At 72.2% G+C, this 13,671-nt stretch overlaps 4 protein-coding genes across 4 annotated transcripts in view; 3 read left to right on the plus strand and 1 right to left on the minus strand.

Moving 5' to 3' along the window:
• Window positions 1–45: 45 nt before the first annotated feature.
• H696_03375 (hypothetical protein) lies at window positions 46–1,838 on the plus strand (the record flags this gene model as incomplete). The annotated part of the gene is made up of 5 exons (XM_009497241.1): window positions 46–63; window positions 101–334; window positions 432–517; window positions 669–993; window positions 1,128–1,838. The coding sequence occupies 5 exons, from the start codon at window positions 46–48 to the stop codon at window positions 1,836–1,838; spliced, it is 1,374 nt and encodes a 457-aa protein (XP_009495516.1).
• A 113-nt stretch (window positions 1,839–1,951) lies between these two features.
• On the minus strand, window positions 1,952–2,769 carry H696_03376 (hypothetical protein). Its single transcript, XM_009497242.1, has 3 exons — window positions 2,492–2,769; window positions 2,238–2,314; window positions 1,952–2,078 (listed from the first exon to the last, which is right to left on the minus strand). The coding sequence occupies exons 1-3, from the start codon at window positions 2,684–2,686 to the stop codon at window positions 2,069–2,071; spliced, it is 282 nt and encodes a 93-aa protein (XP_009495517.1). The 5' UTR covers window positions 2,687–2,769; the 3' UTR covers window positions 1,952–2,068.
• Window positions 2,770–3,550: 781 nt separating this feature from the next.
• On the plus strand, window positions 3,551–13,142 carry H696_03377 (hypothetical protein; the record flags this gene model as incomplete). Its single annotated transcript, XM_009497243.1, has 16 exons — window positions 3,551–3,973; window positions 4,074–4,712; window positions 4,823–5,140; window positions 5,280–5,947; window positions 6,085–6,184; window positions 6,296–6,896; window positions 7,119–7,684; window positions 7,877–8,106; window positions 8,232–8,520; window positions 8,635–10,338; window positions 10,547–10,765; window positions 10,872–11,276; window positions 11,371–11,484; window positions 11,630–12,319; window positions 12,516–12,603; window positions 12,694–13,142. The coding sequence occupies 16 exons, from the start codon at window positions 3,551–3,553 to the stop codon at window positions 13,041–13,043; spliced, it is 7,404 nt and encodes a 2,467-aa protein (XP_009495518.1). The 3' UTR covers window positions 13,044–13,142.
• Window positions 13,143–13,652: 510 nt separating this feature from the next.
• H696_03378 (hypothetical protein) overlaps window positions 13,653–13,671 on the plus strand; it is a gene marked incomplete at both ends in the record, with an annotated part of 5,416 nt that continues 5,397 nt past the window's right edge. The window contains one exon of the mRNA XM_009497244.1: window positions 13,653–13,671. Within this exon, the coding sequence (XP_009495519.1) occupies window positions 13,653–13,671 (19 nt within the window).

The raw sequence follows: 13,671 nt of genomic DNA on the forward strand, positions 1-13,671 counted from the left end.
CCCCCCCCCCCCATTGCCGGCCCCCTCCCGGCGCAGCTGACCCCCATGGCCGTTTGGCTCCCGGTGTGCATGCACGCGCGCCCCAGACATCCGTCGCGAGAATGCCCTGCGCAATGCCCTCTTCGATGCCGCCTCGCGAGCGCTGTCGACGCCGGCCGCTGCCGGGCTGACCATCGGGTCGATTGGTCCGCTGGTCGGGCCTGCCCCGGGGGCCCGAACGGTCATCGAGCCCTCGGCCAAGACCGTGGTCATCCTGGATGCGCCCAACTACATCAAGGGCTTCCGGTATCAGCTGTATTGCGCCGCACGCGGCGCGGCCCTGCAGCACTGCTTGGTACGCGAGTGCCCCGGTCGAATGCCCACCCCCCTCCTCCACGTGCCTCACGCCCGGGCTCGCCCTCCGCCCGTGCCGCTAACTGTCCCGCCTTCAGATCGAGTGCCAGGAGCCTCGCGAGGGTGCAACCGTCTGGAACCTCCGGCGCCGGGAGCGCGGTGAGCCGGCCTACGATGACAAGACGTGCGTCCCATGTAGCCCGGTTCTCGCTCCCTCGCGCGCGCGCGCTCTCTCTCTCTCTCTCTCTCTCTCTCTCTCTCTCGCTCTCGCGCTCACTCTCCAGCTCCCCTGTCTTTGTGCCCTTCTTTCCTGTCACTGCCAATCGCCAATGAAGTTTCGATGAGCTGCACATGCGCTTCGAGCCGCCGAATGGCGCCCAGCGCTGGGATTCACCTCTGTTCGTCGTCGCCAGCGCCGACCCTGGGCCGGCCGGCTGCCCGGACCCGGCTGTCATGGCGGGCGATCTTGCGGCCGGTGCCGCGAAAGAGATCGACATCGACGCACTTGCCGCGAGCCAGGCACTTCCGTGGTTTGCGGCGGTCGAGCGCGAGGTCCTGCCCGGGGTGTACCGGGCGCCGGCGAGCGCCCCGGTCGGGGGGCCTCCCTTGACGGATGCCTCCTCGAGCGGGCCGGTTCGGCCGCATGCGAGCACGCGCTCAGTACGTTCCCCGTCCCCCCTCCTCTTCCTCGCTCGCTCGCTCGCTCGCTCGCTGGCGGTCTTCCTGCTTTGCCCTTGGCCAGCCTCTGTGGCCCTTGCCATTCCTCGACTGACGGGCGGCCATCTGGTCCCCAGGTGGTGGCCACAGCCATGGCCGATCGGCCGCACATCCGGGACCGTGCCACGCAGCACGTTGTGGCGGTCTTCCACCGGGCACTTCTGGAGGCGGCCGGGCCAGGCGCCGGGCCCGGCGCCGGGATGGTCCCCACTTGGGGGACCACCCTGCCCGTGGAGTTCCCCCTGCGTGTGGTGGTGCCTGCCCTGGCTGCTGCGGCGACGACGGGATCCGGATCTGGCTCCGGCGGCCCGGGCGCAGGGGGCCCACGTAAGTTCGGTGCTCCGCGCAAGTTCGGCGCCCCGGCGGCCGCCGCCACGACCGCCGCTGGAAGCCCCGCCCCCGGCCCGGCCGCCGCTCCCGCCCCAAGTAGCCCCCCCTTCGCGGTGGATGTGCCGCGGGAGTTTGCTCTTCAGGAGCTACACGCCTTGCGCCGGCGCTTCCTCCAGCTGCGCGCCCAGTGCGAAACGTCGCCCTTGACCACGACCACCGCGGCGGCGGCGGCAGCAGCGGCCGGCACCCAGGCGCCCGGCCTGGCATCGGCCAGCTCGGCCACGGCGGCGGCCAGTCGCGGAGGCGCCGGGACGCATGTCATCGAGCTGGATGTGGCGGCGGCGGCCGCCTGCTCGGCCCTGCTTGATGAGGACAGCACGCCATCGGTGGCCCGGGCGTTTGCCTCCTTCCTGGTGGAGTGGCTGAGCCTTCACCCGAGCCAGGCACCTAGTGCCTAGTGGCGAGCATGCTTCCCTCGCCTGCTTCCCTCGCCTGCCCCATGGTCTTGGTGGCGGTGGTGGAAATGCAAACACACGGGCCGGCCGACACACACACACACATATATATATATACACACACATATGTAAAAATCCATGTGAAGTAGGGATTGCGTGTATTGACGCCGGATGGTCCTGCATGGCTCTCCGGGAGAAGAGTGGCCCACGCTGGCGTTGCCAGTCACAATCCCTCACTTGAGCCTGGGCGCGTCCGGGGGCCGGGGCAGGCGCCAAGACACCGGGGGGGGGGGGCAGGGGGCGAGGCGAGTCTGTCAGCGTCGACCGGGGCCGAGGGGAGGGGGGCGGGATCCCAGTGGGCAAGCAGGCGGGGAGGCTCATGCGCAAGAGGGCCTGACGTACGGATACTCCAGAGGCTCCGGGTTCTTATATAGCGAGGGGGGATGGTCCTTGAAGATCTTCTCCATGATGGCAATCCCCTGAGGAAAGCAGCGCCAAAAAGGGTTAGACACAGGGGAAGAGGAGCCACGACCCGCTGCAAGAGGTGCGTGGGCGCGCGCGTGTGCGTGTGTGCATGTGTGGGGGGGCGTGCATGCGTGTCCCCCCCCCCCCCCCCCCCGGCGGTGGGGCCGAGCGAGCAACTCGGGAATACGTACGTCCCGGAAAGACTGGTCGAAGCGCGACAGGTTGTTGTGGAACTCATTCGGGCCAGGCGGCACACCGAGGCCCTCGGGCAGCTCCGGCGCCGGGAGCTTGGAGGCAGGCAGGGCCGGGGTGGCGGCGGTCGCAGCGGCGGCACCCTTGGCCGGGGCAGCCGAGCGCTTGGCCGGGGGCTGCTTGCGAGGAGGCATGGTGGCAGAAGGAGCGAGGGGGAGGGAGAAAAAAAAGCAGAAGGAGGCGTGCAAAGAGCAGGCGCGAATGCAGAGGAGTGGGTGGGATGCGGTCCCCCTTGGACAGGGGCCCCCGCCGTGGCAGCATAAATCCGGCCGACCGGGCGGCGCGCCGCGCCCGGCAGCGAGAGGCGGCGCGGGCGTGCGCGCATGCCCTCGCGCGCCAGGATGCCTCGGCGGGCGGATGGGCGCGCGCGCGCATTCGGAACAATGCGAGATCGTCGGCAGCCGGCGGACCGAAGCGTGGGTAATCCCCCGGGCACATGACCATTTCCCGGGGGGCGCCACTGCCGTTTGCGGTTGTCTGTTGGTCTTTTTTCGAAGCCATTGGGCGGGCATTGTGGGTGACGGTGGCGCATGGCCCCCGGCGGGCGGGGGTCCTCCCCCCTCGGGGGGCCGGACGCGGGTGCGTGGGGGGGTGTGTGGCTTTGTGTGCGCGCGCGTCGGCGTGCGTGCGTGTGGGGGGGGGGGGGGGGGGGGGGGCGCGCGCATCCCCGCCCGAACGCGATCGGCCATCAGCCCCGGCGGGGCTGATGCCTGCATGCCCAGATGCGGGCGCGGGGCCGGCCCCGCGTTCCTGGCGGGATCGGCCCGTTCTTCGGGAGAGGAACCGAGCGGCGGGATGCCGCCATGTGCATCTCCTCAACAGTGTCCCTCCCCTTCCGCCAGCTCTTTCCCTTTCTCTCTCTCTCTCTCTCCCCCTCCCTCCCTCTTTGCCATCTTGCCTTGTCTTGCCACCTTTGTCTCTCGCCTTCTCTTGCTCTTTCCGCCGCTCCCTCGCTCCGCTCCCTCGGCCTCAGGCACCCGCCCCCCTCCCCGCGGAGGATGGACACCCAGGCGGATCACACCTTCTTCGGGGACTTCGCCGAGGGGGATTCCTTCTTCCTGCCGGCCAGCCAGCTCCCCTCGGCCACGTACGGGACACAGGCCACCCAGGCCACCCCACGGCCATGGCCTTCGGAGAGGGTCGCCAGCGTCGACACCGCCGAGGCCGCCTTCCTGGCCAGTCTGGACCGGTCGTCCCAGCACTTTGCCAGCCAGAGGTCCCCCGGCGGGGGGTCTGCCTTTTCACAATCCTCCCAGGCGGCCATCAGCTCCTGGTCCTACAGCACGCAAATCCAATCCAGCCAGCTGGATCTCGCCGGGCGCCTGGTGCCGGTGGGCCTTCCCCCGGGGGCGGCGGATGCCCTGGCTGCCGAAGTGGCCGTCGCACGGGCCTTCGCCCCGGGGCCGGCGAGCCCGGCCGATGTGCGTCACCCTTTTTTCTCTCCCCCTCTCCCTCCTGCCTCCCTTCCCGGTGGCCGGCATTGACCTTGTGTTCGGTGTCGCTCTGCCCCCCTCGCCGTAGGGTCTTTCACGGCGACTGGACGCCATGCTGCGCGAGGCTTCGACCCCCGGGGCGTCGGCCGGCCGGCGCGAGGACACCATGCTGGGGTGGCTGTGCATCGCGCGCGATGTGTGGGAGCGCCGGCTGGCCGAGCACCGGCTGGCCGTGATGGCCGCCCACCGGTCGTCCTCCGACGACTCTTCCCCGTCCGAGGACGATGACGCTGCCACCGCTGCCACCGATGGTGAGGACGGGCATGCGGAGGCCGGGGCGCGTGGCGATGTCCCCGACGGTCTGTCGGGGTCCGGATCCCCGGGTCTCGAGACCGAGCCCGAGCATTGGAGCGACCGACAGTCGATGCCGAGCCGCGAGTCGCCGGGCTCCTCGGACCCCGGGACTCCGGCCTCCGGCGATGGGTCCGGCGGCTTCGCGGTCCCCGGCGCTCGGGCCGCCGCGACCGAGGTCGACCATACGTCGGCCCTGCTGGCGGACTTGGCCTCGGCCGTGGCCGCCATGTCGATCGAGCGCCTGTCGGATGCGGTGGGATGGATCCGCTCGCGTGCCGGGGTTCTTCTCCATTCGACCAGTGACACCTCGGACCCGGGGCACCCGAATGCCCTGACTCTGGCCTCGGCGACCATGTCGCTCTTTGAGCTGGCGGTGCGCCGCGCTTCGCCATCGGCCGCGCCCGGTTCGCGCCCCGAAGGCCATTCATCGCTAACTCGCCGTGTATTCGCTTCTTCTTGCCGGGGGGGGGGGGGCCTGGCCAGATTCGCATTGTCCCTCCGAAGGTCCTGCTCGCGAATGCGCAGCTCCTGTTTCACAGCTTTGCCCGGGCACGTCCGCGGGACTTGAGCAAGCTCGGCCCCTCGGGCGAGGCCCTCACCCTGCTGCCCTCGCTGCTGGGCTGTCTGGCGGAAATGCCACGGCCGGACCCGGCCGCCCAGGCCAACGCCTCCGGCGATGCCAGTGCCCCGGAATTGTGGCTGACAGTCCGCCGGTCGACGGGCGACGAGCTGATGACCGGGCCCGAGTGCGTGGCCTTCCTTGTGGGCAAGCTGGCCTCCTTCTCCTGGCCAACGCATCTGGTGCGCATGGCGTCCTCCGCCGGCTTTGCTTCTTCTTCCCCTTGTCCCCCGCCTGCCCTTGGCCAAGCGCCCGGCTGCCTCCTGACACTGACGCCCGGCCCCCTTGGTGCGGGGGGGGGGGAGGGCGAACCGGATTCAGATTGTTCCCATGGCCTCGCTTTTGCGGAAATTCCCCCCGGTGCCGGGTTCCGTGCTGGCCGGCGCCCTGCACGCGGACCCGGCCTTCGAGTCCTGGCGCGAGGCATTCCACGGGTCGGCGATGGACACCGGCACGGGCGCCACCGCGGTGGCGCCCGTGCCGGCCTCTGTGGACCTGGTTCTTTGCCTTTTGTGGCAGCTACGCCGGTGTGAGGCCGCCGACATCGGGGCCCTGTTGCAGGCGATCTTGACCTTCGCCCAGGAGGGCCTCGAGGCGTGTGACGCGGAGGCGGCGGCCCCGGCCGCAGGCGCAGCCGATATGCCGGCCACCCGGCGGCGTGCCCGAGCAGCCGGCGACCTGGCGGATCCCGGCCCGGCCAAGCGTCGGCCAGCCGCCTCGCAAGCCCGTACACAGGCTCGGTCGCAGGCTCGGTCGCAGGCTCGGTCCCAAGGTCGCACCCAGACACCGGCGCCGGGGGCTGCTGTGGCCGACTCGGCCCCGGCCCCGGCCCCGACGGCTGCACCTCCTCCTTCCAGGCCCGGCGCCGTCCTGCTGCCGAGCGAGCCACTTGCCCGGATGATCCTCGCTCTGGTGGTGGATCACTTCGAGCTGACCGACCACCTGTACGGGGTGCTGGCCTGCCGGGCCACCGAGCCGGAGTCGCTCGCGTGCGTTTCCCCGGATCCCGTCGCTCCTTGATCCGGGCTCCCCCCTGCCGTTCCCGGCCTCGCCGCTGCATCTAACAGCTCTCTGCTCCTGCCTCCCTTCCTCCCTCTCCAACTCGCCCTCCCGTCCGGACCCCAAGGCCCCTCCTGCCCCTGGTGCGCCGGTCGAGCGCCGAGCAGTATCCGTCCATCCGGCGGGCCGTGGCTCAGCACCTGTTTGCCGCGTTGCGCACCTTCCCAGTGCGTGGTCCCCCGGCCCCCCGCCCCCCCCTTGCCCCCCTCTTGCCATGTGCCCGGCCTCCATGGCCCCCTGCCACGACTCTAACCCGGCCCTCGGTCGGGCGCCCGCAGACCCTTCGCCGTCGCCTGGCACAGCTCCTGGTGAGGCGCTTCCACCGAACGGCGGGTCCCCGCCCGTCGGCCGGCCTGTGGCCCGAGGACCTTCCCCCACCTCCCCCCCTGGGCCCCTTCGCCGCCGTGGCTCTGCTGCAGTGCGCCGAAATTGAGGGGCTCATGCAGCCGGGGGCCCCGGGGGCCCCGAAGCCCGGGCCCCGGCGCGCCCCGGAGCCGGGCTTTGACTTTCGCCAGCTGGCCGACCTGCTTTCCTCGTGGCACCAGCGAGGGGTGGTGGCGGCCCGGTTGCGGGCCTTTTCCGGCATCGGCGCCGAGGGGGTTCCCCCTGCTGGGCCCGGCGGCCCGGAAACGACCATCCTCTGGCTGGCCCTCTTCGCGGACATGCCCCCTTGGGAGGAGCTCTCTGCGGCCCGGGCCACGCCCGGCCTGGCGAACGCCGCGAGCGCCAGCTCGGCTCGCCTGAAACATGGGTACTTTTCGTGTGCCGGATGGGCGGTCCGCGCGGGGCCGGCCCTCCTCCAGCTGGCCCTGGAGGCGGCGCTCAGTGTCTCCTCTCCGCTGGCCGGGCCGCTCTTTGCCGGGGGCCCGGACACCGCGCGTGCGTTGCTCCTCGGTCTCGTGCTCCCCCTCCCGCCTGTTGCTGCCCTGGGCTCCGGCGGGCCTGGCCCCCCCCCCCCCCTGCTTCGGCCACTGACTCGGTCCCCAACGTGTGTGCATGTCCTCGGGCTCGTGTTTCTGCCGCTGGCCACTGGGCCCGGTGGCGTCATGGTCTGGCCGGCTTTTTTTGGGCCGCCCAAACCGGACGCCCACATGTGCCCAGCCGCCGGGCTCGGCCTGCGGCCCCGGGACTTCTGGCACATCTCCGCGCCCCCGAGCCCCGGGACGCCGATCGAGCGCATCCTCGGCCACTTTGCCTCGGTCCTGGTGACGACGGTGCTCTGCCCCCTGGCGGCCTTCTGGTGGGCCGCCGGGGCCGACCTGCCGGGCCCGGACCACCACGGGCAGGTGCCCTTCCATGTGGCGGTCCACCGGCTGGCCACCGGCGCCCCGGGGTCCGGTGGGCCTCGCCCGGCGGAGGCCCTGCCGCTGGCCAGCCTCCGGCAACTCCGCCAGGGCCCGACTGCTGAGCGTGCCTGGCTGGCGGTCCTGGCCCGAGCTGACCGGCACCTTTTCCGCCGGCCGGTCGGCCTGGCGGCATTGGCCTGGTCCACCGGGTCGCCGGGGGACCTGGAGCCCACGAGCGGCGCCCTGGATCACGCCCTCTGGCTGGGCCACTGGCTCCTGGGGGCCCTGGAGGCCGGGGCCTGTGCCGGGCTGCTGGCGGCCGATTGCGCGGTGCTCTGTCCCGACGAGGGCCCGGGCGACCCGGGCTGCCTGTTGCACATGGTGCGTGCTTGTACGCCTGCTTGCGTGTGTGTGTGTGTGTGTGTGTGTGTGTGTGTGTGTGTGTGTGTGTGTGTGTCGGTGTATGTGTTGCTGATGGTTCCTTCGTCACCCCGGCCCTGTCCGCCCGGCCCCTTGGCTTCCGCTCCGGTCTCGCCATTTGCCCCTCCCCGATGGGGCTACGGCGGGATGAAGCTGCTCGATGGCTATGCCCAGCACCATGCCTTCATGGATCCCGCCCTGTCGGGGCGGGTCTTCCGGCTGCTGGGCTCCGAGCTGCTGGCTGACCGGCCACGGGTGGCCGACTTCCGCTTTCTCTTTGCCTCGCCGCTTCCTCTGGGCCCTGGTGGCCGGGAGCTGGCGACCGGGCCCCAGGCCCCGGCCGCTCGGCTACTTGCTGCCCTGCACCAGGACCTCTTTTCCGAGTATGTGGCCCTCCGAGCGTCTGCGCCCGGGCCGCCCGCCCTCCTTCTGTCCCGCCCGCCCCCCGCCCCCCGGCCCCCCCCCCCCGGCCGTCTGACCGCTTCTCTCAATCTTCCCCGCGCAATAGCTTCCTCGCTCGACGTCTGGCCGGGGTGGATGGCCTCCTGTGCCTGTTGCGGCTGTATGGCGCGCCGGCCGGCGAGGACGCCGGCACTCTGATCGGCCTCCTGCTCGGGGTGCTGGACCGCCCGGCGCCGGAGCTCAGCTGCGCCCGGCTCCATGCCCCGGTCAGCCACGGGCCCAATGCGAATGTCGTGCGGACGGCCCTCCGCGGGCACATTTTCGCCGGCCTGGCCGCCATGATGGCCGACTGTCCTGGCCTGGGGCCCCTCCTGCAGCCGAGCATCTTCCCCTTGGTACGCGCGGCCCTGCTGCCGCCGCTCCGGGCCTGCCCTTTCCACTTTCCGCCCGTCTCCCCTGACACCCCGCCTCCCGCTCCCGTCGCCGGCTCCGGGGGGTGCATGCGCCAGATCGAGCGGTATTTGGCCCCGGCCCCGACGATGATGATGTCCTCGGCCGAGTTCCTGGAGATGATTGGCGCCGGCCTGGCCGGCGAGATGCAGCTGGACGCCGCGCTGGACCCATGTCCCAAGACCGAGGCCTTTGCCGTGGAGCTGGTCTCCGGGGCAGTCATGCGTCCGCATGTGGCCCGCCATGTGCCGCGATCGGCCTCCGGGGTGGCTCTCCCCTGGGCCGGCGGGGTGGCCGGCCTCGGGGAGGCCTTCCTGCACCCGGGCGATCCGGCGGCCCTCGGGGCACGCCAGGCGGCCCTCTCGCGTGCGGCGCGACTGCTGGTGCGGGAGGCCCTGCCGGAGCTGCTGCACCTGGTGGTGGAGCTCCTGGCCACCGGGGCCCGGGGGAGCGGCGCGTCCGGCGTGCCGGTGGTCGCGCCGGTGGATCCGGCTCACGAGAATTACGGCTGGGTCCCGGCCGCGGTGACCGGGGCCACCTTGGTGACCGGGCGCAAGCCCGGCGCGGCTGCCCCACCAAGCGCCGAGGGGGGCTCGGCGGCCGAGCGCCTGGGCGCCGCCGTCCGGTGGGACGACTTCGGCCTGGCGCTGATGCATGCGCGGCTGCTGGGGGCCATGCGGGCCGTGGCACGCGGCGGCCCGACGGCCTTCCGGCTGTCGGCCTCGGCCGGGGATTACCGGCCGATGGGGGCCTGCGAGGGGGCCGGGCCCGGCCCCGGGGTCGGGCCCGGCGGGCCGTCGCTGCCGACCGGGACGCTGGCCCGCGAGCCGATCGACCCGGTGCGCGCCGTGGCTCGGAGCCGGCTGTTCCTCGGTGCCGGGGCCGCATTGCAGGGGCTGCTGCTTCGGGGGCTTGGCCGGCCGGTGCTCCGGGCACGGGGGGACCCGCGCGCGCGTGATGTCCCCCCGGCCGTCGGCCAGGCCGGCTCGGGGCCCGTGTGCTCGCTGCTGGCGGCCGATGGGCGCCTGCTGCTGTCACTGCGCCGGCGCCTGGACCACCAGGCCGGCGTGACCCTGGCCGGGCTCGGGGCCGGCGGGCAGACGGCCGCCGCGGCCGCGCACTCCCTCCGGCATGTGGACCAGCCGCTGGTTGGCCCGAGCTACCTGCTGTTGGTGGACCATGCGGTGTCGGTGGCCGCCGGGACCGGGGACACGCCCAGCCCGGCGGGGCTGGCCCACTGGGACCCCGGGGCCTTGGGCGCCGGGGCGCTGGCCCTGGCCGGCCTGTCGGCGCACCAGCCCCTCACCGGCCTGGCCCTGACGCTCAGCCCCCTGGCATCGAGCATTCCTCTGGCTCCGGGGGGGGCGTCGCCGGATGGCGGCCCCTTCTTCGGGGCGGCCGACGCGGCGCAGGTCCTCCAGTGGCTTTTGCCACGGGGGTCGGCTGGCCGACCTGCTGACGAGGACTCGGCGGCTGCCGCGTCGGCGGCCCTGAACCGGCGGATGCTGGCCAGCGAGGCCTCCTTCGTGCGGTACGTCTGGCTGGCGGCGGCCGGTGGGCTGGCGGTGCAGTATCGCCGCCGCGGGCCCCTCATCACGGCGGCCAACCACCAGGCTGTGGGGGCCCTCCTGGAATCGGCCCTGCTCGGTGTCTTGGCGCCGGCTCGCCCGGCCGAAGGGGACCCCCCCGCGTCCGGGGCCTGGCGCCCGGTCCAGCTGAGCCCCTTTATGGAGGACGGCCGCGATCTCACCCGGCGCGAGCGTGTACGTGACGCTTTCTTCGTCCTTTCCGGGCGCGCACGACACACATGCACACGACATGCACACGACATGCACACGACATGCACACACGCACACACGCACACACATGCACACGCACACACGACATGCACACGCACACACGACATGCACACGGCACACGCACACACGTGGTCCGCCTTTGACATGGTCTGACGCATGGCTACGCCCGAAGCATTTGGCTCCGACTTACGCGGCGTGCGCCGTATTGACCTTCGGCCTGCGGCTCGTGGAGGCCACCCACGGCCCGGCCGCTGCAACTGGCGTCCTGCTGGACGCCATGCACCGGGTGGCGGTCTCGGGTGGCTATGCGCCCGGCCCGAGCGCCTCGGGTGGCCGCCCATCCAGCTCGGTCCTGGGTGATGAGATGCTCTGGGGCACGGATCTGCTGCTGGTACGCCACGGCCGCCGGGGTGCGCCTCTTTCGCGCTTGCCCTCCCTCTTGACCAACACCCTTCGACCGTCCCGCCGCTGCCGGGCCGGCTCGTGGCTCCCTGCAGAAGGCCATGGATCGGCTGCTTTTCTCCTGCCGCGTGCCGATAAATGCCGTCCCGCTGCTCCGGGCCCCGGTGCTGCCGTATGTCCGGCGCGGGGCCGGGCCGTCAGCGCGCTCCGGCGACGACTCCCCGAGCGACGAGGACGACGAGGCGAGCCCCAGCCGCGCCGCCCTGCCGAACAGTGCCTTTGCCGCGCCCACCAGCCACACCTATGCCCATGGCACCGAGGTGGCGGTCCTCCTGCTCGCCCTGTCGCGATACATGGTGCTGCCCTTGGCCCGGTCGGCGGGCCAGCCGGCGGTGGCCTGTCTCTGGCCGCTGTCCGGCCGGTGCCATTGCCATTCGGCGGTCGGGCCCGGCGAGTCGGCCGACCGGGCCCTGGACCAGGCCGAGCGGTGGCTGGTCTCGGTGCGTTCGCCCCGCCCGGCGGCCCATCTTGCGCTTCCTCCATTTGCCCACCATCGGGCCTCCTGCCTGGCGTCTCTAACCCGGCTGGTGGTAGATTTCCCAGCAGTCCGTGCACTCGCGCATCTTCGACTCGTCGGCCATGCTGCTGAAAAGCGCCCTCAGCTGCCTGCTTGACATGCTCCGAACATCTGGGCGCCCCTTGGACCCGGTGCGCCTCGGCCGGTCCCTCCTGCCTGGCCTGTCCTTCCTTTGCCCGTCGCCCAGAGCAACGAGCCAGCTTCTAACATGCATCTGCCGGGCCCCCTCCCCGGGCTGCCTGCCACTTGCCGCGCGGGCCGACACACGTGCGCCAGCTTGTTCGGCTTCTTCCCCACCTGGCTCGGTCGGCCACCGTCGTCCAGGAGTATGGCCTGCCCGAGGCCGAGCGCCTGGTGGACGATCTCGGCCTGACCCGGGCAGCGGCACACATGCTGGTCGAGGGGGGTGTCCTGGCGCGGCCGAGCTCCGGCACAGGCGGGGGCTTTGTGTGGCCGGCGGCGGCCGCGGCGGCGGCGGCCGCGGCGGCCGCGGCGACGGCGGTGTCTGGGGCCGACGCCGCGCAGCTCCCGGCCGGGCTGACCCCGGCCCTGCTGGATGCGCCGCTGGTCTTTTGGCGGACCACCCCCCCGCCGGTGCTGGCCCCCCCGGCGGTTGCCCTGGCGCACTTTGTCCTGGCGCTGGTGGATGGCGAGGCCGACCGCGTGGATGCCCTGCTGGAGGGGGCTCATGCCCCGCCGCCGGGGGTCACCGGGCTGGCACTGCTGGACACCGTGCTGACCCATGTCACGCGGCTCTTCCAGGCATCCCTGTGCCTGGTGGCCGGAGTGGCCGCGTCGGCCTGGCTGACGCCCGGGCGGCTGCTCATCGCCGCCGGTCTCCAGCTGCGGGCCGCCTCTGGCGGCGGGGGCCCCGATGACCCGCTCACCTGGGGGTCGGTTGCGCCGCTGCCGGTGGTGCGCGCCTGCACGCGCCTCTTCCGCCTTGCGCTGTCCCTCTTCCGCAAGGTGCGCCGCCTGAGCAGGCCCAGGCGCCCTTCCTCTCTCCCTTTCTCCCTCGTCCGCCAGCCGCTGACTTGGCACTTTTCGCCACACATCCCATGCCGCATGGGCGCCCCCCTCCCTCACAAACATGCGCACGGACACACGCGCGCGCGCGCATACACAACCGACTCCCGACCCCCACGCGCGGGCCATCCCGCAGCTCCAGGAACTCCATCTGCCCGTGGACATGAGCCGCCTGCATGCGCTTGTGCACCTGGTCCATTCGCCCTTCATGCGGGCCTTCTTCGGTACGCCCCGCGCCGGACGCCCCGGACGCCTCCCATGCATGTGCCCAGCTTACCACCCCCTCCCCCTTCCCGCCGCCCTCCCCGGAGCAGACTTCCTTCAGAACTGGCAGCGGCGCAATGCCGCGGACCTGCGCCTCCGACGGATGCAGGCCGACCCCGACGATGCTGGCGATGCCTCGGGCAAGAGCCGCTCCAAGGGCGGTCCCAAGGCCGGCCGCAAGGGCGGCAAAGCCGCCGCCGGCACCGCTGGCGGGGCCGACTCCGCCCCCGGCGCGGACGCCCTCTCGCGCGCCGTCCCGGCGGCCATCTATGCCGCCGAGTCCCTGGAAAAGGAGCTCGCCCAGCTGGCCCGGACCTTCGCCGCGCCGCAGCTCCTGCGCGGAATCCGCCGCGCGGAAACCCGCGACTTCCAGATCCAAATCAACGCCCTCAACACCTAGAGAGCGCCCTCCGCTCCCCCTGCCCTCTCGGCCTGCGGCTGCTTCCAAATGGTCCCTGGGGCCTGGACCGGCCTGTACAATAGATTTCAACCGTTGGCACCTGGTCGAATGTGAGGTGTCACGCCCCGTCTCTCCCTTTCGCGCGCGCGCGCCCCGGCCGTGTGCGCCCCTGCTGCCTCCGGCTCTTGCTTTGTCCCTTGCTCTCTTTCTGCCTGGCCGGCCGGCCGGCCGGCCGGCCGGCGGCCGATTTGATCGGGCGCCACGGGCTTTTTTTCCCCCGGCCCGTCGACCGTAGGGGGCCGCCGGGGGCGGGGTATGTGTGGGACCGGCGATGCCCTGCACAAGAAGAGGGGCGGGGGCTGACTTGATCGGGGCGTCGGGATGGGCACGCCTTCCCCGGGGCCCGACACATTGATCTGGCAGCATCGGCCTGGCCAGCAGACCGGGCCCCGTGTCAACACGCCACTGCCCTTCGGTCTCAGTTCCTGTGACTCCTGCCGCCTCTCCCTGCCCCTACTCTGCCCCTCACCCTTTCGCACCCGTCCATACAAACGCGCGCGCGCGCGCCGATCCCCCCCCCCCCCCTGAGCACGTCCCGCGAGTTCCAACATGACCGATTTCCCCCGGA

The sequence above is a fragment of the Fonticula alba genome, assembly GCF_000388065.1.
Source record: "Fonticula alba strain ATCC 38817 unplaced genomic scaffold supercont2.5, whole genome shotgun sequence".
Classification (NCBI taxonomy): Eukaryota; order Rotosphaerida; family Fonticulaceae; genus Fonticula; species Fonticula alba.

What these genes read in the sequence shown, in the direction of transcription:
- H696_03376 (XM_009497242.1), bottom strand. Translation starts at nt 2,686, where the DNA reads ATGCCTCCTCGCAAGCAGCCCCCGGCCAAGCGCTCGGCTGCCCCGGCC. An exon ending in TCGACCAGTCTTTCCGGGAC is followed by an intron (nt 2,315 to 2,491) that starts GTACGTATTCCC and finishes TGCTTTCCTCAG; the next exon opens with GGGATTGCCATCATGGAGAA.